This window comes from Protomyctophum parallelum (genome assembly GCF_964188405.1).
Source record: "Protomyctophum parallelum genome assembly, chromosome: 5".
NCBI classification, from domain to species: domain Eukaryota; kingdom Metazoa; phylum Chordata; class Actinopteri; order Myctophiformes; family Myctophidae; genus Protomyctophum; species Protomyctophum parallelum.
The window spans coordinates 15,610,465-15,631,093 of NC_139702.1; the positions used below are offsets into that span (position 1 = coordinate 15,610,465).

The 20,629-nt window shown below is 44.8% G+C and overlaps 1 protein-coding gene across 1 annotated transcript in view; it reads left to right on the forward strand.

The window, feature by feature from the left end:
* The first annotated feature begins 4,564 nt into the window (after positions 1-4,564).
* LOC310858630 (spectrin beta chain, non-erythrocytic 1-like) overlaps positions 4,565-20,629 on the forward strand; it is a 73,371-nt gene continuing 57,306 nt past the window's right edge. Inside the window, exons 1-8 of the mRNA XM_083764823.1 lie at positions 4,565-4,669; positions 6,560-6,675; positions 14,455-14,606; positions 14,956-15,129; positions 16,998-17,089; positions 18,390-18,470; positions 20,197-20,312; positions 20,462-20,574. Of these exons, the coding sequence (XP_083620949.1) occupies positions 4,614-4,669; positions 6,560-6,675; positions 14,455-14,606; positions 14,956-15,129; positions 16,998-17,089; positions 18,390-18,470; positions 20,197-20,312; positions 20,462-20,574 (900 nt within the window). The 5' untranslated portion in view covers positions 4,565-4,613. The remainder of the gene's footprint in view (positions 4,670-6,559; positions 6,676-14,454; positions 14,607-14,955; positions 15,130-16,997; positions 17,090-18,389; positions 18,471-20,196; positions 20,313-20,461; positions 20,575-20,629) is intronic.

Consider the following 20,629-nt stretch of genomic DNA (forward strand, 5'->3'; position numbering starts at 1 on the left):
AGCGCCACCAGGAGGCCACAACCTGACCTGCCCTGGTGGATACCTGTCCTATTCTAGCGCCACCAGGAGGCCACAACCTGACTAGTACTATAGTATAGTGGTATAGTAGTATAGTAATAGTATAGTAGGAGTATTTCAATGTTGTGATACTCTGTTTTACTGCATGTGTTTTACCATCTTGTTTATTTCTGGACATTAAAAGTACAGTAATCTGTCACACTAACAGTAATGTCTTTAATATCATGTGTTGTGTCATCATGACATCTGATATGGTTTACAGTCACGCCATGCACACACGCACACACACACACACACACACACACACACACACACACACACACACACATACGCACACACACACACACACACACACACGCACACTTTGTGTTCTTAGTGGAACCAGTTGGTTTTACGAGGGGGTGGGGGGGTGTCATGAGGGGGACACATGGTCTCCCTCAAACACTGTGTGTTTGATGGAATGTTTCAATCTGTCTGTCAGCTAAGAGTCCTGACTTGAAGACGAGAGAGAGAGACATAGACACAGTGAGAGGGACAGACAGACAGAGAGAGAGAGAGAGACATAGACACACAGTGAGAGAGAGAGACATAGAGAGACAGACATAGATAGAGAGAGCGACATAGACACACAGTGAGAGAGACAGACATAGAGAGAGACAGACATATAGAGAGAGATCGAGACACAGTGAGAGAGAGAGAGAGAGAGAGAGAGACATAGAGAGAGAGAGAGAGAGAGAGAGAGATGCATTTCTACAGTCATGATGTTCTGACTGTTATCTGAACCTAAACACTGACAGGAAATGACAGCTACCACACCCTTAGCCCCTCCCCCTGCCCCCCCACCCCCGCTTTCTCCTGTCTCTCCCATTATCTCTCTCCCTTCCTCTGTCTCTCTCTCTTTCTAACATCTCTCTCACTGTGTGTCTATGCCTCTCTCTCTCTCTCTCTCTCTCTCTCTCTCTCTCTCTCTCTCTCTGTCTCTGATTGAGTTTCATGTTCCAGTACATCGTTATGGAAGTCATGTGATCACTAAGTGGTCATGTGATCACTAAATGGTCATGTGACCCCTAAGTGGTCATGTGATCACTAAAAGTGGTCATGTGATCGTTATGCCAGTCTCTGTTTCTCTAGCTCGTGTGAATCTATTTTGCGTCCGACTCGAGCTTGGACATGGTAACGCCCCGCCTGCCTCTTATTGGCCATCGACACGCCCCGCCTGCCTCTGATTGGCCTACCGACACGCCCCGCCTGCCTCTGATTGGCCTACCGACACGCCCCGCCTGCCTCTGATTGGCCTACCGACACGCCCCGCCTGCCTCTGATTGGCCTACCGACACGCCCCGCCTGCCTCTGATTGGCTACCGACACTGCCCGTCTTGACTCTCCTCCGAGATGGATATATATATTGTAACTCCCTCCTTACTGGCCTAACGGCACACATCCCCCCCCCTTCTCCTCTCCCTCCATTGGCTCCCGGTCGCTGCCCCTCCCCTTCTCCGCTCCCTCCATTGGCTCCCGGTCGCTGCCCCTCCCCCTTCTCCGCTCCCCCCATTGGCTTCCGGTCGCTGCCCCTCCCCCTTCTCCGCTCCCTCCATTGGCTCCCGGTCGCTGCCCCTCCCCCTTCTCCTCTCCCTCCATTGGCTCCCGGTCGCTGCCCCTCCGCCTTCTCCGCTCCCTCCATTGGCTCCCGGTCGCTGCCCCTCCCCCTTCTCCTCTCCCTCCATTGGCTCCCGTTCGCTGCCCCTCCCCCTTCTCCTCTCCCTCCATTGGCTCCCGGTCGCTGCCCCTCCCCCTTCTCCTCTCCCCCCATTGGCTCCCGGTCGCTGCCCCTCCCCCTTCTCCGCTCCCCCCATTGGCTCCGGGTCGCTGCCCCTCCCCCTTCTCCGCTCCCCCTATTGGCTCCCGTTCGCTGCCCCTCCCCCTTATCCTCTCCCTCCATTGGCTCCCGGTCGCTGCCCCTCCCACCTTCTCCGCTCCCTCCATTGGCTCCCGGTCGCTGCCCCTCCCCCTTCTCCTCTCCCTCCATTGGCTCCTGGTCGCTGCCCCTCCGCCTTCTCCGCTCCCTCCATTGGCTACCGGTCGCTGCCCCTCCCCCTTCTCCTCTCCCTCCATTGGCTCCCGGTCGCTGCCCCTCCCCCAGCTTCAGAATACAAAACCCTGAAGCTGGCATTCAAAGCAACCAATGGTACGGCTCCCCCATATCTTGGTCTGATCGAACCTTACAAACCCTCCCGAGCATCAGAACCTTACAAACCCTCACGAGCATCAGAACCCTACAAACTCTCCCGAGCAGGGAAGCTGATCGGTTAACCAATATGATCCAAGCACTCCCGCCCCTCTAGACCAGAAAGCACGCTGGCTGGGCCAGGCTACCCACCCCTCTAGACCAGAAAGCACGCTGGCTGGGCCTGGCTACCCGCCCCTCTAGACCAGAAAGCACGCTGGCTGGGCCAGGCTACCCGCCGCTCTAGACCAGAAAGCACGCTGGCTGGGCCAGGCTACCCGCCCCTCTAGACCAGAAAGCACGCTGGCTGGGCCAGGATACCCGCCCCTCTAGACCAGAAAGCACGCTGGCTGGGCCAGGCTACCCGCCCCTCTAGACCAGAAAGCACGCTGGCTGGGCCAGGCTACCCGCCATTTGAGTACATGTACTCTGTGGTGTATTTGACTACATGTAGTACTCTGTACTCGAGTACATTGTAGAGACAGCACTCGGTGAGGTCTGGTTTCAGGTCTATTAGTGATCATCTGTTTGTTGTCCTCGGGGAGCAGAGAGCATGCTGGGAAATGATGTTCTCCTCGGGGAGACAGATTCTACATTTAGTGGAATCTGGTCTCAGGTCTAAATGTGTTGATAGACTACCTGTCCTGGCGAAGACCGTTGGTCTAGTATTACTGTTAATACTGTGTGTGTGTGTGTGTGTGTGTGTGTGTGTGTGTGTGTGTGTGTGTGACTCATTACACACACTTATGAACTTAATCAATAACTTTACTCAGTCAGAATATTGATTTAAATGTTTGTCATTAGTGCACACACACACACACACACACACACACACATACACACACACACACACACACACACACACACACACACACACACACACACACACACACACACACACACACACACACACACACACACACACACACACACACACTCTAATGAGACAGCTGAGAAGTTACTTCCTGTGTGTCTGCTACGGGCTAATGGAGTGTGTGTGTGTGTGTGTGTGTGTGTGTGTGTGTGTGTGTGTGTGTGTGTGTGTGTGTGTGTGTGTGTGTGTACACGCACACGTCATCCTGAGGAAATGAGCAGAGTGCTTAGAATGGAAAATCAACTGATACTAATGTTGTAGTGTGTGTGTGTGTGTGTGTGTGTGTGTGTGCCAAATGACTGAGTCTGAGTATGTATGTTATATGACTTAAATTACATGTATGTTATCTGATGACAACAGTGAACTTCCCATTACAGTCAGAACTACAGACTTCACTCCCAATCTAAACTATGGAATTAACTTGACATTAGCCTACAGTCAGAACTACAGACTCACTCCCAATCTAAACTATGGAATGAACTTCACATTACAGTCAGAACTACAGACTCACTCCCAATCTAAACTATGGAATTAACTTCCCATTACAGTCAGAACTACAGACTCACTCCCAATCTAAACTATGGAATTATCTTCCCATTACAGTCAGAACTACAGACTCACTCCCAATCTAAACTATGGAATTAACTTCCCATTACAGTCAGAACTACAGACTCACTCCCAATCTAAACTATGGAATTAACTTCCCATTACAGTCAGAACTACAGACTCACTCCCAATCTAAACTATGGAATTAACTTCCCATTACATTCAGAACTACAGACTCACTCCCAATCTTCCGCCGTAGTCTGAAAACCCACCTCTTCAGACTCCATCTTAGCCCGTAACCTTGACGACCTTACAGGCATATGCAAAGGCTCAACTTATGTAACTTAAATAGCATTTTATGTAGACATTCTTTGTATGCATAGTTTCATCATATAGATGTTCCACTGTTAGGTTCTTATCTTGCTTATGATCCTATATCATTATTTCTATGTATGTGATGTATCACCATGTGTTTACAATTTACAATTTAGGCATTTAGCAGACGCTCTTAATGCAGAGCGACTTACATTAAGCAAGAACAAAAAAGCATGGGAATGCATCACATAAAAGCATTTATCATGAAACATGCGTAAGCTAAGAAAGTAACAGTGGAATATCTATATAATGAAACTATACATATAAACTATACATATATACTACTATGCTATACATATGTACTATGGCGTGCTATAACTATGCTATGTGTTGTTCTATTGTTCTATTTCTATGTATGTGATGTATCACCATGTGTTGTTCTGCTTACTGTAAATCACTCTGGATTCAGAGCATCTGATGAATGACTACGTTGTAATTAATGTGTTGATTAACCATCTCTCTCTCTCTCTCTATCCCTGTCTTAGGGGTCGAGCAGCAGCCGACGCCCCCTCATGTTAGCTGGAGGCGGGGCTTGCCTTACTGAGCAGTGATTGGCCGTTGGTTGTCGTGGTAACCATGATGCTGAGCAGCGCTGTGGCGTCGGAGCTGGAGACAATGGAGCTTCAGTACAGGTAAATACTGCCCCCTGCTGGCTGTATGTATTAATACAGGTAGTTGTAAATACTGCCCCCTGCTGGCTGGATGTGTTAATACAGGTAGTTATAAATACTGCCCCCTGGTGGCTGGATGTGTTAATACACTTAGACCTGGTATTATAGCTTTTAACCACTTTAAAGGACCACTTCACAACTTTTCAACCTACCTTCATATAATTGGTCCTCACTAATATTCATGATACAATAGCACAATTTTTTTCTACTAAGTCTGTGTCTCATAGGAGGGCTGTGGGCGGTTCAGAAACCAGTCTGTGTCTCATAGGAGGGCTGTGGGCAGTTCAGAAACCAGTCTGTGTCTCATAGGAGGGCTGTGGGCAGTTCATAAACCAGTCTGTGTCTCATAGGAGGGCTGTGGGCTGTTCAGAAACCAGTCTGTGTCTCATAGGAGGGCTGTGGGCGGTTCAGAAACCAGTCAGTGTCTCATAGGAGGGCTGTGGGCGGTTCAGAAACCAGTCTGTGTCTCATAGGAGGGCTGTGGGCGGTTCAGAAACCAGTCTGTGTCTCATAGGAGGGCTGTGGCTGGTTCAGAAACCAGTCTGTGTCTCATAGTAGGGCTTTGGGCGGTTCAGAAACCAGTCTGTGTCTCATAGGAGGGCTGTGGGCGGTTCAGAAACCAGTCTGTGTCTCATAGGAGGGCTGTGGGCGGTTCAGAAACCAGTCTGTGTCTCATAGGAGGGCTGTGGGCGGTTCAGAAACAAGTCTGTGTCTCATAGGAGGGCTGTGGGCGGTTCAGAAACCAGTCTGTGTCTCATAGGAGGGCTGTGGGCAGTTCAGAAACCAGTCTGTGTCTCATAGGAGGGCTGTGGGCGGTTCAGAGACCAGTCTGTGTCTCATAGGAGGGCTGTGGGCGGTTCAGAAACCAGTCTGTGTCTCATAGGAGGGCTGTGGGCAGTTCAGAAACCCGTCTGTGTCTCATAGGAATGGGTGAATGTAATGCACAATCTATGTAAAGCGCTATATAAATGCACCATTTACCATTTATGACCACATATAGAGTAGGAATACTTTATGACCATATAAACGTATGAAGTAGGAACTAATCAACTCACGATACGATACGTATCACGATATGAGGTTCACGATATGAGGTTCACGATACGATTTTTCACAATATTTTCAACACAATTGTTTTCCAGACCAAAAAAATATATATATTTTCTTTTTTTTTTCCACAAGCTTTTTTCACAATATTTCATTTAACAGTTTGACGGCCGCTAATTGTTTAATCCAGTGTTCCACCGTGCGTAAAACGCTATATCTGACATTTGTTTAATGCGTTTAAATCGCCGTTTTAAAATAATTAAAAAGAAACAGCGGATTTATCCGAGACCTGATGACGAGGCCGTCGCGTTATGATGACGAAACCGGAAATCAAGTCATCATCTGGGCTGCTAGGGCTTCTGGGAAATTGAGCTCAATGTAAGTGGGGGGTTTGTTTGGACTACAACGCCTCATGGAGGCGTCCTGTAGCCGTTGTAGGACTAGTAGCATGCCAAAGTTTGTGCTATTGCCATAGAGAATGCATTGGGCGTTTAAGTTAAATAACTCAGAAACTATAAAACATTTCAAAGTAAAAAGTTCCAGCATGTGTCTCCACAGTTTAATTTTTGACGTGCCATTTGGCTGCCAATTGATTTGAAAGCACTATATTTCTAAAACTATGAAACATTTCAAAGATTCCTTTTCAGGCAAACATGTCCACCGTAAGATGAACCTAAATAGGTTTGAATGGGGTTTCTAGGTGTAAGTATGTAGGACTAGTAGCATGCCAAAGTTTGTGCTATTACCATTGAGAATGCAGTGACACGGTAATCTGATGATTGACAGCTCCTCTGTGATTGACAGCTCCTCTGTGATTGAGAGCTCGTCGGACACCATCAACAAGCGCTGGGACGAGGAGTGGGACAACGAGAACAGCTCCGCACGACTCTTTGAACGCTCCAGGATCAAAGCCCTCGCAGGTAGTGTGTGTGTGTGTGTGTGTGTGTGTGTGTGTGTGTGTGTGTGTGTGTGTGTGTGTGTGTGTGTGTGTGTGTGTGTGTGTGTGTGTGTGTGTGTGTGTGTGTTGACAATTTCGTCATCAAATAAAAACTAGACTAAAATGTTAGGAAGGGTCTAGTGGACAAGAGATCCAGTGTAAGTCATTTTACACTTGGTTGCATTCTGAAAATAGCAGATCTACAAGCTCACAACGCGTCGCACTGTGATGCGTTGTTGAGCTTGTAGATCGGCTATTTTCAAGTGTAAAATCTGCCATTACGACAGCATCATTTTTAGTGAAATATCTCTTTAGGTCTTTTTCAACTTGACGTCAGAACTAAGCTGCCAGAATTGTTTCCTTTCAAAACACCACATGGATTCGAACGAATTTCGAATGATTTCAAATGTATATGATTTTAACATCAATATGATATGAATATTGCAGCCTAATATGCTGTTAAACTTTCTCTTTCTTTCTCTCTATGGTCCGGTCCTGTATGGGCCGCGGTTGGTGCTGAGAAATGTACGTGCCCGTCGCAGTCGGCCACCGGCCTACTTGGGAACCTAATGAATTACGTTGTCATATCACCCGTTTTTACTGTCAGCCGGTGTCCCACATGGAGATCTGTGTGTGTGTGTGTGTGTGTGTGTGTGTGTGAAGGCTGCAAACTTAATTTAATAAATGCGATTATTCTTTGATGTTAACCCATTCAGGCCTGACCTCGAAATTTAAAAGATTCTTCTAAATCCTCCAGTATTCTGAAATAAATATAAATAAGTATCTGGAAGTTATGTGGGAACGCTCACTGAGTGGCAACAAAGTACTTGCTGGCCTTGACAGTTGACAGCCCCATACATCCACTCAGAAAAGTCCTTTACTTTATATGTTTATTTGGACAGGACGATGCATATTAAAGGGACACTTCACCCTTTTTGCAAAAAAATATATGTTAATGACGTTTAGAAGCTTTAGAACACTTTCCTGGAGATCTTTATGTGTGTAATATGTGGTTTTAGATATTTTAGATTGTAGCAGTGAGCCTGTTGTCTCTGATGTCATGGACACTGGGCTCACTTCCTTCCTGGACTACATGTTGTCTCAGTAAGACAGCTCCCCCCCTATCCACAAGGAGGAGCAGTGCACCAAAGAATTATGGGAATTGTAGTCCAGGAAGGTAGTGAGACCAGTGTCCATGACATCAGAGACAACAGGCTCACTGCTACAATCTAAAATAACTAAAACCACATATTACACACATAAATACCCCCAGGAAAGTGATCTAAAGCTTCTAAACGTCATTAACATATATTTTTTTGCAAAAAGGGTGAAGTGTCCCTTTAATGGGCGTAAATACACCGGATATAGCACAGTTACTAATCTTCATCCTCAGTCCTCACAGGAAACACAAAACGGAAAAACAGTGGAATACATTTACATGACATTACATAGGGAACACAGCATAAAAAATAAATACACCTAAAATAATCATAAATGGTTGCAGCTTTGGTTTTCAAGCAATAATTTTTTCAGATTGTATTTAAAAGAGGGAAATGTAGCACAGTCCCTTATACGCAGAGGAAGGCCATTCCATGCTACACAACCCTGTACTGAGAGGACATTTTGGCCCAATGTTGTTTATCAGGCTTTCTGTCTGATTGCATTAGACAATGTTAAACTCACCAACATTGCAGCTGTACGAAAAGCTTGAATTATTATCTGCAACGAATTTGTTTCATAAAAAGAGAGAGAGAGAGAGAGAGAGAGAGAGAGAGAGAGAGAGAGAGAGAGAGAGAGAGAGAGAGAGAGAAAGACCTTTGTCTTTCTGACCTTTGAACTCAAAGCTACTAGAGGTGTGTGTGTTGGGGGGGGGGGGGGGGGGGGGGGGGTAGGTGGGCGGCGGCTTCAGGACTGTCTTCACTTCCTCTGTTTTTTTCCATGTGGACCCAGACACAACGTGTGTGTGTTTAGTGTGTGTACATGCGGTTGCAGTTGGTGTCAGTGCATGGTGTGTGTGTGTGTGTGTTTGTATACATGCGGTTGCAGTTGTAAGCGTGTGTGCTGTTGTGTTGTGTTTGGCTGTACATTTGGGTGGTTTACTGTGGTGTGTGTGTGTCTGCGCACACACGCAGCTGGTGTGTGTGTGTGTGTGTGTGTGTGTGTGTGTGTGTGGCAAGATGGACACCGATTTGGATTTTAACTATTTCAGCCTCAACCAACTGGACGGAAGGTTTAAACAACTGCAAGGTAGGAATCAGGGACCCCTTAGACTGAGAGAGATGAAGCAGGGACCCCCTTAGCTGAGAGAGAGATGAAGCAGGGACCCCCTTAGCTGAGAGAGAGATGAAGCAGGGACCCCCGTGGCTGAGAGAGAGATGTAGCAGGGACCCCCTTAGCTGAGAGAGATGACGCAGGAACCCCCTTAGCTGAGAGAGATGAAGCAGGGACCCCTTAGCTGAGAGAGAGATGAAGCAGGGACCCCCTTAGCTGAGAGAGATTAAGCAGGGACCCCCTTAGCTGAGAGAGAGATGAAGCAGGGACCACCTTAGAGAGAGAGATGAAGCAGGGACCCCCTTAGCTGAGAGAGAGATGAAGCAGGGACCCCCTTAGAGAGAGAGATGAAGCAGGAACCCCCTTAGCTGAGAGAGATGAAGCAGGGACCCCCTTAGCTGAGAGAGATGAAGCAGGGACCCCCTTAGCTGAGAGAGAGATGAAGCAGGGACCCCCTTAGCTGAGAGAGAGATGAAGATATTTCCCTGCAATTCACACAATTATTTGAGAGCCTGCCATCGCCTCCAGCTTTTCACCAGAGGAGAAAAACTATATATTTTTGTTTTTATCCAAGTTAATATCACAGGCAGACTCTTCACATACTAGAGCATGTCTGAAATAATGTCAGAGCTGAAATCGACATGTAAATATGAAATAAATGCTTAAACATGTAGCTAGGTGTAATGTTAGAGACCACAGAAGACATGTAAATATGAAATAAATGCTTAAACATGTAGCTAGGTGTAATGTTAGAGACCACAGAAGACATGTATGAAATAAATGCTTAAACATGTAGCTACGTAGGTGTAATGTTAGAGACCACAGAAGACATGTAAATATGAAATAAATGCTTAAACATGTAGCTAGGTGTAATGTTAGAGACCACAGAAGTGAACCTTTTCAAGCCTGTTTTCTCAACTCACTGTTTCTCTGCAAGACATTACTCTATAAGCCATATCTCCAAAACGGGTGGGTCAAACTGAACAACCAGTATGTCAATTTGAAGCTATGATTCCCTGCTTTCACATGACATCAAACAAATCCAATCAGTCAAATTTGGTCACATTTACCCTTCGCTAAGCCCACCCCCTAATGTGATTGTCCAATCACAATCCAAATAGTTGTCACCACCTCAGAGCTGTCAGTGTTATTTAGCAAAATACACATTTTACACAACATTACACCTAGCTACATGTTTAAGCATTTATTTCATATTTGCATGTCTTCTGTGGTCTCTAACATTACACCTAGCTACGTGTTTAAGCATTTAGCCCTGATAACCAGTTATTCAACACAGAGCACACTAGCCAACAACAGAATAAAAAGGAACTTTGAGAACCGAACGGATGATCTTCTAAAAGATTATAAAATTATATCAGCCTACAGAAAAAACAAAAACCTTAAAGATTATCTAGTACACAGCAAACTAAAAGAAATCAACGCACCAGCACGCGAGGGACCAGAATACTTCAAACCCAAACAATTAGTCAAAAATAGAACTACAAAACGCGTTTTAGAGATTAAACAACGATTAACAAGCAGAACGAGCAACTGCATTTACTTAATCACATGTAACAAATGTGGTTTACAATATGTCGGAGAAACAGGTAAAACAATAAGTACAAGGCTGGGACAACACAGATACAATATTAACAATGGAAGAAAGACAACCACAAGATTTGTGCAACATTTTATGGCTCATGGCATTGAAGCTTTAACATGCACTGGACTGCAACACAATCCCAACTGGACAGTGGGACAAAGACGTTTTAATGAAAAACAGTGGATTAAGAACCTCAACACGGATTTCCCTGGAGGCTTAAACATACCTAAAATCAGATCTTGAACACAACAAAACCTAAACGCAGGATTAAACTGGAGAAATCTAAAAATGATTGGATCAGACTTCCTTCAAATACATGGCGAATGCATTTATTCCTTGCACTGTACCTACACATGATGCGACCTGCGGTCGCATCATGGGTAGGCACAGTGCACTGAAGTCTTTTAAATCCACCCCCTAATGTGATTGTCCAATCACAATCCAAATAGTTGTCACCACCTCAGAGCTGTCAGTGTTATTTAGCAAAATACACATTTTACACAACATTACACCTAGCTACATGTTTAAGCATTTATTTCATATTTGCATGTCTTCTGTGGTCTCTAACATTACACCTAGCTACGTGTTTAAGCATTTATTTCGTATTTACATGTCTTCTGTGGTCTCTAACATTACACATGTTTAAGCATTTATTTCGTATTTACATGTCTTCTGTGGTCTCTAACATTACACCTAGCTACATGTTTAACACAAAAAATGCTGGAAACGTATCCATACGCTTTATTAATATCGAACGCCGTACGCGCGAAGCGTATGTATACGTTTTATACGTTTTTTTATTGCTTACTGTACATCAACGTCCTATGCTCCAGGACACCGAGGAAAATAACAGCGATCGTCTCCAGGAAGCTCCAATATGTGATCCGGGAGTAAAAAGCCCCTCCCTCCTGAAAAGAGGTCTGTCTGTGGCGAAGACGCTCCCTCCTCCAATGCCTCCATTACACGTATGGGTCTGCACGGCAACGGCATAGACCAACGCAGATGTCAGGGCATCTAAAATGGAGTTACCCATACTCTAGTCTAGTAGTAGTCTAGTGTCTGTGAATACACTCGATTCCCCCTCCCCTCCTGTTTCTACATGGTTTCTCCCGAGGAATCTTTGTGGGGGGAGTCTGAGTCTCTTCTGCCCGGATCGCATTGCAGTTTGAGTTCCCTGGCCCCAGGCCACACTGCGCCTTGTAATCGCCTTGCACCGCTCTCTCATTCTCGGAAAAAGATATAACGCAGTCGTGTCGATTTGCCCTCTGCCAGTATATAAACCAAGAATAATCTTCAACGATCGCCATTTCATAACGTTTTCAACACGCACACGGCACACGCCATGATCAACTAACTGCCTGGCTACGTCTTCAGTCTTCACCAGCCATCGCTATCCGTTGTGTGGATCGCCATCGCGTCTTCACTTTGTTTGTTTGGGCAAGAAGCACGATCAGCGATGGAAAAGAGCTTTATATCCACGGCAGATAAGTAATGACGTATTATCGAAGGACCGCCATGATCAACTTACTGCCTACGTCTTCGTCAGCCAATGCAGCCATCATCGCTATCCGTTGTGTGATTGTGGATGTAGGCTATATCCACGGTATCGAGAGAGACGCCCGGCTGTGATATAGGTCTTATCACTGCAATTATAATGAATAAAAAGGCTACAATCACACAACGGATAGCGATGGCTGCATTGGCTGGTGACAACGTAGCCTCGGTCCCAGGCAGTTAGTTGATCATGGCGGTCCCTCGATAATACGTCATTACTTATCTGCCGTGGATAAAACTCTTTTCCATCGCTGATCTCTGCTTCTTTGCCCAAACAAAGTGAAGATAGCGTTGTCCAACAAAGCAGCCAGTTATTTGATCATCTCTCTCTCCTGTGCTTCTTTCCTCAAACATGTCCAGACATGTCAACCTCAACCACTAAACTCACCGATCCAGTAACGCATCTCACCGTTATACTATCGTTCTGAAGGCAGATATAAAAATAAACATAAATAAATTATTGTCATATACATACTACACACTGAATGAAAGCCCTAATTGTCTACTTTTAGGAGGAAAACAAATACATAATATTGATCCCATGTACAGTTTGTCAGTAGGATATTGAATGCAGTTGTTCAGGTCCAACTATTATTCACAAAATAAGGCCTATAGCGACATGTACATATTATATACCGTATGAAACAGAAGACCCTCTGCTTTCATAAGAAAAAAACTAATACTGTAATAATAATAAAAATCACACCCCTGTGAAGTGAGCATTTCCTCATGAAGTTATCATAGCGAGTTATAAAGGTTTAAAGTCACAGAGATTGACAGGCAGATATAAACATAAATAAATTATTATCATATACATACTACACACTGAATGAAAGCCCTGAATGTCTACTTTTAGGAGGAAAACAAATATACAAATATATACAAATATAGTTTGTCAGTAATTGGCTATTGAATGCAGCTTGCGCCCACCAGAGAGGATTTCAGAAAATGCATGGACCAGAAGAACTATTATTCACAAAATAAGGCCTATAGCGAAATGTACATACTATATACCGTATGAAACAGAAGACTCTCTGCTTTCATAAGAAAAATACTTCTACTGTAATAATAATGAAAATCACACCCCTGTGAAGTGAGCAGTGCAATGTTGCGCAACATTGCACTGCTCACTTCACAGGGGTGTGATTTTCATTATTATTACAGTAGAAGTATTTTTCTTATGAAAGCAGAGAGTCTTCTGTTTCATACGGTATATAGTATGTACATTTCGCTATAGGCCTTATTTTGTGAATAATAGTTCTTCTGGTCCATGCATTTTCTGAAATCCTCTCTGGTGGGCGCAAGCTGCATTCAATAGCCAATTACTGACAAACTATACATGGGACCATGTGTATTTGTTTTCCTCCTAAAAGTAGACATTCAGGGCTTTCATTCAGTGTGTAGTATGTATATGATATTATTTGTGTTCATTTTTATATCTGTCTGTCAATGTCTGTCAACTTCAACCTTCCATATCTCTGCTGTTTTTTCAAGCGAGCAGCGTGCCTTCAAAAGCAGGTTTTAGAAAAAGGTCAATATCTCCAGAATGGAAGATGGTAGAATCATAATTTTTTTTTTAAATTGAAGTGGACATGTTTGGCCTACTTTTTATTTATGCGATGTGATTCTCGCTATAAGAGGCCCCTCGCTGTGGGCCCCTAAAAAGTTCAAAAGTCCAATGTTAATCGCTTAGCACCAGCAAGCCTGAGCAAATAGAAAACTCTAGCATACAATGTGTTAAGCATTTATTTCATATTTGCATGTTGATTTCAGCTCTGACACTTATTTCAGACATGCTCTAGTATGTGAAGAGTCTTCCTGTGCTATGTGAACTGTCCTCATTTTGGATTAAATAAATAACTCCAGTTGTTCTCCTCTCCTGAACAGTTAGTCTTGCCGCCGTCTCAGGTCTTTAAGGGGTTAATAACAGATGGCATTCTGTTCCTTTGGGTCATCCTGGCCCCCCGACTTCCTGTTTACCTTTTTCCTGTTTGGCCCACATCCTGTTTCCTGTGTGCTCGGCTCTAAAGCTGTAGTGTGTCGTCATGGTAACGAAACCATGGGCACACACACACACACACACACACACACACACACACACACACACACACACACACACACACACACACACACACACACACACACACACACACCTAGTTTTATAACCATGGATGATCTGCTCTGGAAACCTTCATTCAAACACCTAGTTTTATAAACATTGCAACAACATACAAACACCTTCATTCTGAATCCATTCCAAGCTTTAGATTAGTTTTGCACAAAAAACACTCCTTGGGCTAAAAACGGTCTCTCTGTCTGTCTCTCTGTCTGCAGATGAGCGTGAGACAGTCCAGAAGAAGACCTTCACTAAGTGGGTGAACTCTCACCTGTCCAGAGTGTCCTGTAGGATCTCTGACCTCTACGTTGACCTCCGGGACGGACGCATGCTGATCAAACTGCTGGAGGTCCTGAGTGGAGAGAAACTGGTACGCACGCACGCACAGTCACACGCACGCACAGTCACACGCACGCACAGTCACACGCACGCACAGTCACACGCACGCACAGTCACACGCACGCACGCACACCTGCCTCATCCTTATAAATCATAACTAGACCTGTACGTGCCCGTCACAGTCGACCACCGGCCTACTTGGGAACGATAATGGGAACCTAATGATATACGTTGTCATAGCACCCGTTTTAACTGTCAGCCGGTGTCCCACATGGAGATCTGTGTGTGTGCCTGTGTGTGTGAAGACTGCACACGGAAAAGTGTACTTGGCAATCAATTACACAATCAATACATGTAATGTATTATAACGTGTGTTTCAGCCCCGCCCTACCAGGGGGCGCATGCGGATCCACTGCCTGGAGAACGTGGACAAGGCTCTGAGCTTCCTGAAGGAGCAGCGGGTTCACCTGGAGAACGTCGGGTCACATGACATCGTGGACGGAAACCACCGTCTTATCCTGGGGCTGGTGTGGACGGTTATCCTGAGGTTCACGGTGCGCACGCACACACACACCCATTATACTGAGGTTCACGGTGCGCACGCATACGCATACACACACACACACACACACACACACACACACACACCCATTATACTGAGGTTCACGGTGCGCACGCACGCACACACCCATTATACTGAGGTTCACGGTGCGCACGCACACACACACACCCATTATAAACCACTGTCTGATCCTGGGGCTGGTGTGGACGGTCATCCTGAGGTTCACGGTGCGCACGCACACACACACACCCATTATACTGAGGTTCACGGTGCGCACGCACACACACACCCATTATACTGAGGTTCACGGTGCGCACGCACACACACACATTATACTGAGGTTCATATTAGGGCATTTAACGACTTGAGATTTTTCCAAGTCGACTTGTCAGACCGTAAAGTCGAAGTTGAGTCGATTTATCGCTTTATGACGGGGGGGGGGGGGGGGGGGGGGGGGGGGGGGGGGGGGGGGGGGGGGGGGGGGGGGGGGGGGGTTTGCATGTCAAACAAAGCACTGCGCACTCAGTGGCCTCTCCAATATGACACAGTGTACAGTATCATCTGAATCATCTGAATGTGGGACACGTGCCACTGGTACGCGAGAGGGGAATTCAAAGTTTTCCCGTCGTTTAAAAATCCATTTGAAAACACTGAGAAAAGAGAAAAAGAGGACAAACACCAGACCTGATGGCCGTTGCGTGTAGAGCGCGACGCTCAATCACCCGTTGGAATGCAAATGCTTGCTTGCCTTTCAGGGCAGGCTTCCTTTGTATCCTACTCGTCTCTTTGAAAACGCTTCTGATTGTGATTGTGGGTGGCGGGGGGCGGACCGTACGGACGACTGGGACCAAACGGCGGTGAAAAGTTGACTCGTCCGTTCACTGACTGATTCATAAACGGCTTGGAGTCTGTGTTACTTCCATGTTGCGTAGCACTGTCTGATCCTTGGTGTCTTTACCGTTCATGTATGCTCTGCGGGCAGCAGCAGCAGCTGTAGTCTATTTTGTCACGATCGCGTTAATGAAACCAAACGTTACACGGTACCGGTACAGGATTATTATTTCATGTCAAAATGAAAAGATGATGTTATCCAGGTAGGACAATATAGAACACATAGGTCTATTATTATCATCACAGCAGCCAGCAGCAGTTTGGCACATCATCAGAATACAATCTGCATTACCTTCCACATGAACCTTCTCCTCCTCCTCCAACTCGATAACGTTCTCATGTTAGTTTGTTACTTATTTTCTGAGCCATGCAAATAAACAACAACCCGCACTGACCGGAGACGGAGAGGTTCAGGTGCCCCGCGTGTAAAGCTTTAGCCAGAAACAGGACAGTCATTGCGTCAGCACGGATGTAGCCTCGGAAACCCAGACGTTTTATTTCCAGCACGGAGGTGAAGGGGATATCGTTTGGGGGTAAAGTTTGCGTGCTTTCTATCTGTTGCTTCTCTGACACAGCGCAGTTCAAACTTCAAATTCAGCCAGTCAATAGTGGGACACCGCACGCTGAGAGCGTTTGGTTTTTAATTAAGGGCGCGTTCTGAATGCAATGCAAACTAATAGGCGAGGTGCATATATGCAAAGGGAAATAATGACTTCTGTCCGTGACAATAATCAATGCTACAGTTTGAATTCTGTACACACGCACACATAGAGCAAAAAATATGATATGGGGAAAACCTTTTCAACTTTCGACTTCTCCTAATCTGAATCGACTTGTGTTAATAACAACGATAAATATATATTTTTTATATATTTCAGATCCAGGACATCAGCGTGGAGACAGAGGACAACATGTATATTTATGTATATTTATATATATATTTATATATATATATTTTATTTATTTCAGATCCAGGACATCAGTGTGGAGACAGAGGACAACAAAGAGAAGAGATCAGCCAAGGATGCTCTGCTGCTCTGGTGTCAGATGAAGACCGCTGGGTATGTTTATAGATCTGGTGTCTGGGTATGAGGATGTTTTATAGATCTGGTATCTGGGTATGTTTTATTGCATCCTTTTATAACCTTGATGAAACAGACCCCCACAATATGTAACTGTTTTAAAACCTTGGTGAAACAGACCCCCACAATATGTAACTGTTTTAAAACCTTGGTGAAACAGACCCCCACAATATGCAACTGTTTTAAAACCTTGGTGAAACAGACCCCCACAATATGTAACTGTTTTAAAACCTTGGTGAAACAGGCCCCCACAATATGTAACTGTTTTAAAACCTTGGTGAAACAGACCCCCACAATATGCAACTGTTTTATAACCTTGGTGAAACAGACCCCCACAATATGTAACTGTTTTAAAACCTTGGTGAACACACAGACCCCCACAATATGTAACTGTTTTAAAACCTTGGTGAAACAGACCCCCACAATATGTAACTGTTTTAAAACCTTGGTGAAACAGACCCCCACAATATGCAACTGTTTTAAAACCTTGGTGAAACAGACCCCCACAATATGTAACTGTTTTAAAACCTTGGTGAAACAGGCCCCCACAATATGTAACTGTTTTAAAACCTTGGTGAAACAGACCCCCACAATATGCAACTGTTTTATAACCTTGGTGAAACAGACCCCCACAATATGTAACTGTTTTAAAACCTTGGTGAACACACAGACCCCCACAATATGTAACTGTTTTATAACCTTGGTGAACACACAGACCCCCACAATATGTAACTGTTTTATAACCTTGGTGAAACAGACCCCCACAATATGTAACTGTTTTATAACCTTGGTGAACACACAGACCCCCACAATATGTAACTGTTTTATAACCTTGGTGAACACACAGACCCCCACAATATGTAACTGTTTTATAACCTTGGTGAACACACAGACCCCCACAATATGTAACTGTTTTATAACCTTGGTGAAACAGACCCCCACAATATGTAACTGTTTTATAACCTTGGTGAAACAGACCCCCACAATATGTAACTGTTTTATAAGTAACCTTGGTGAGCACACAGACCCCCACAATATGTAACTGTTTTTTTAACCTAATGTAATTCACATACCTTTTGTTTTTATTTCCTGATCTTCTGATGTATTGTGATCCTTTTCTATGTGATTGTATTGCTCGACGACACTGAAAGTGTGTGTGTGTGTGTGTGTGTGTGTGTGTGTGTGTGTGTGTGTGTGTGTGTGTGTGTGTGTGTGTGTGTGTGTGTGTGTGTGTGTGTGTGTGTGTGTGTGTGTGTGTGTGTGTGTGTGTGCTCTCCAGGTATCCCGGCGTGAACATTCACAACTTCACCACTAGTTGGCGTGACGGCATGGCGTTCAACGCTCTGATACATAAACACAGGTACGCAGAAACTACAGAACATACAGTATCGATACTCGATACTGTATCGATACCAGCGATCCCACACAGGGTTAACCCTCTAATGGCCAAGTGGCCAACCTTAATAACATCTTATTGTGCCTCAGGCCAGCTTTGGCTGACTTTTTGAATGACAATAGAATAATGTGCGATATGACCACAATGTCACGAAATATCTCATTTTAAAGCTGCACATCTCTAGTTTACACCGAAAAACAAATTATGTTCCTAGCATGTTCCTTCGTTTACTTATAAGATCTTTAGTACACCTTGGTTTGACTTATCACTGAAACCAAGGTCTACTAAAAAGCTTATAAGTAAACGATGGAACAAGCTATAATCATAATTATTTTTTCATTGTAAAGTAGTGACTTGGAGCTATAAAATGAGACATTTCGTGACATTGTGGTCATATCTCACATTTTTCGATTGCCATTCAAAAAGTCGCCAAATCTGGCCAATGCTGGCCAATGCCCCATTTCTTAATTCGTCATTTTAATGCAATAAGAGGGATGAGCAATCTAAATAAAATACATCAAGTTTTACTTTCGATTTCAAAGTAATACCCAGATTTGCCACCAGATGGCGGGAACGTTCCATTATTCTGATTTTGGCAAGAGTGTCAAATCTGGCTAAATCACTTCCTGTCAAACGTAGGTAAACAAAGGAGGCTACTAATACTATGACCCCTAGCACATAGCTTGGCTGTCCGGATTGCTAAGCTAACATTAGCTTTGTCATAACTTAGTCAAATTAAGCTTAAAAACGGCCAGGAACATCCCAAAATATCAAATTTTTTGCCGCGGATCACATAGAGACGGCGCGCGTGCACGATAGTGCACGATCGCGCGGGTTTCGGCCGGTTTTTGGTAGATTACATAAAAAGAATTAAATAAATGTCAAACAATTGCAATATTTTGTTATAAAAAGACGTACTGACAGGGCAGTACGTCTACTACGTCAGTAACGTCATTGGCCACGAGGGATTTGTTGATTTAACACGTCAATTAACATGGCAGTCTATGGGCCTGACGTGCTCTTGGCCACAAGGGGGTTAAGGGGGTCGACACTATGGCAGGTAAATACATTTTTGGGGCATGTGGAGTTTGCTTTGGACTAGTTGCCCCAAACTGCAAGTGCACGTTTGAGTGAGGAGTCTGCTATAAACACAACACCAGATATATAGCTAGATAGCTATAAACACAACACCAGATATATAGCTAGATATCTATAAACACAACACCAGATATATAGCTAGATATCTATAAACACAAAGTAAAGCAAAGTTACCATGTTTACCCAGGGTAACTGGACTTAGCTAGCTCAATAACTTGTTTACAGCCAGGCCCTGCTCATAGAACATTTCATGGTAGGGGTTCAATGCCTTGCTCAAGGGCACTTCAACAGTGGTAATTTTAACGTGCCGGTCCGGGGATACGAACTAGCGACCTTCCGATATCAAGACCGCTCTGCAAACCGTTCGGCCACCGCTGCCCCTACACAACATGAGATATATAGCTAGATAGCTATAAACACAACACAAGATATATAGCTAGAGTATCTATAAACACAACAACAGATATATAGCTAGATGTGTGTGTGTGTGTGTGTGTGTGTGTGTGTGTGTGTGTGTGTGTGTGTGTGTGTGTGTGTGTGTGTGCGTGTGCGTGTGCGTGTGCGTGTGCGTGTGCGCGTGCGCGTCTTCCAGGCCAGATCTGATGGACTTCGACCACCTGAAGAAGTCCAACGCTCACCACAACCTGCAGAACGCCTTCAATCTGGCAGAGCAGCAGCTGGGCCTGATGTCCCTGCTGGACGCAGAAGGTACTGCACCTAATAATACACCTCGCATTCTTAAAAACAGTTTCCCTGCTAAGGACGACATTGGACGAGGTATAAATATCACCTAGAACGCCATCGGACGAGCCCTTAGTTTATACGTTTGGGTGTGTGTGTGTGTGCGTGCGTTTCAGACATCAGCGTGGACCATCCAGATGAGAAGTCCGTCATCACCTACGTGGTCACATATTACCACTTCTTCTCTAAGATGAAGGCTCTGAAGGTGGAAGGGAGACGCATCGGGAAGGTACCGTTTATACCGTTTAGCATTGTACGGTTCTCATTATATTCTGTACCGTAAT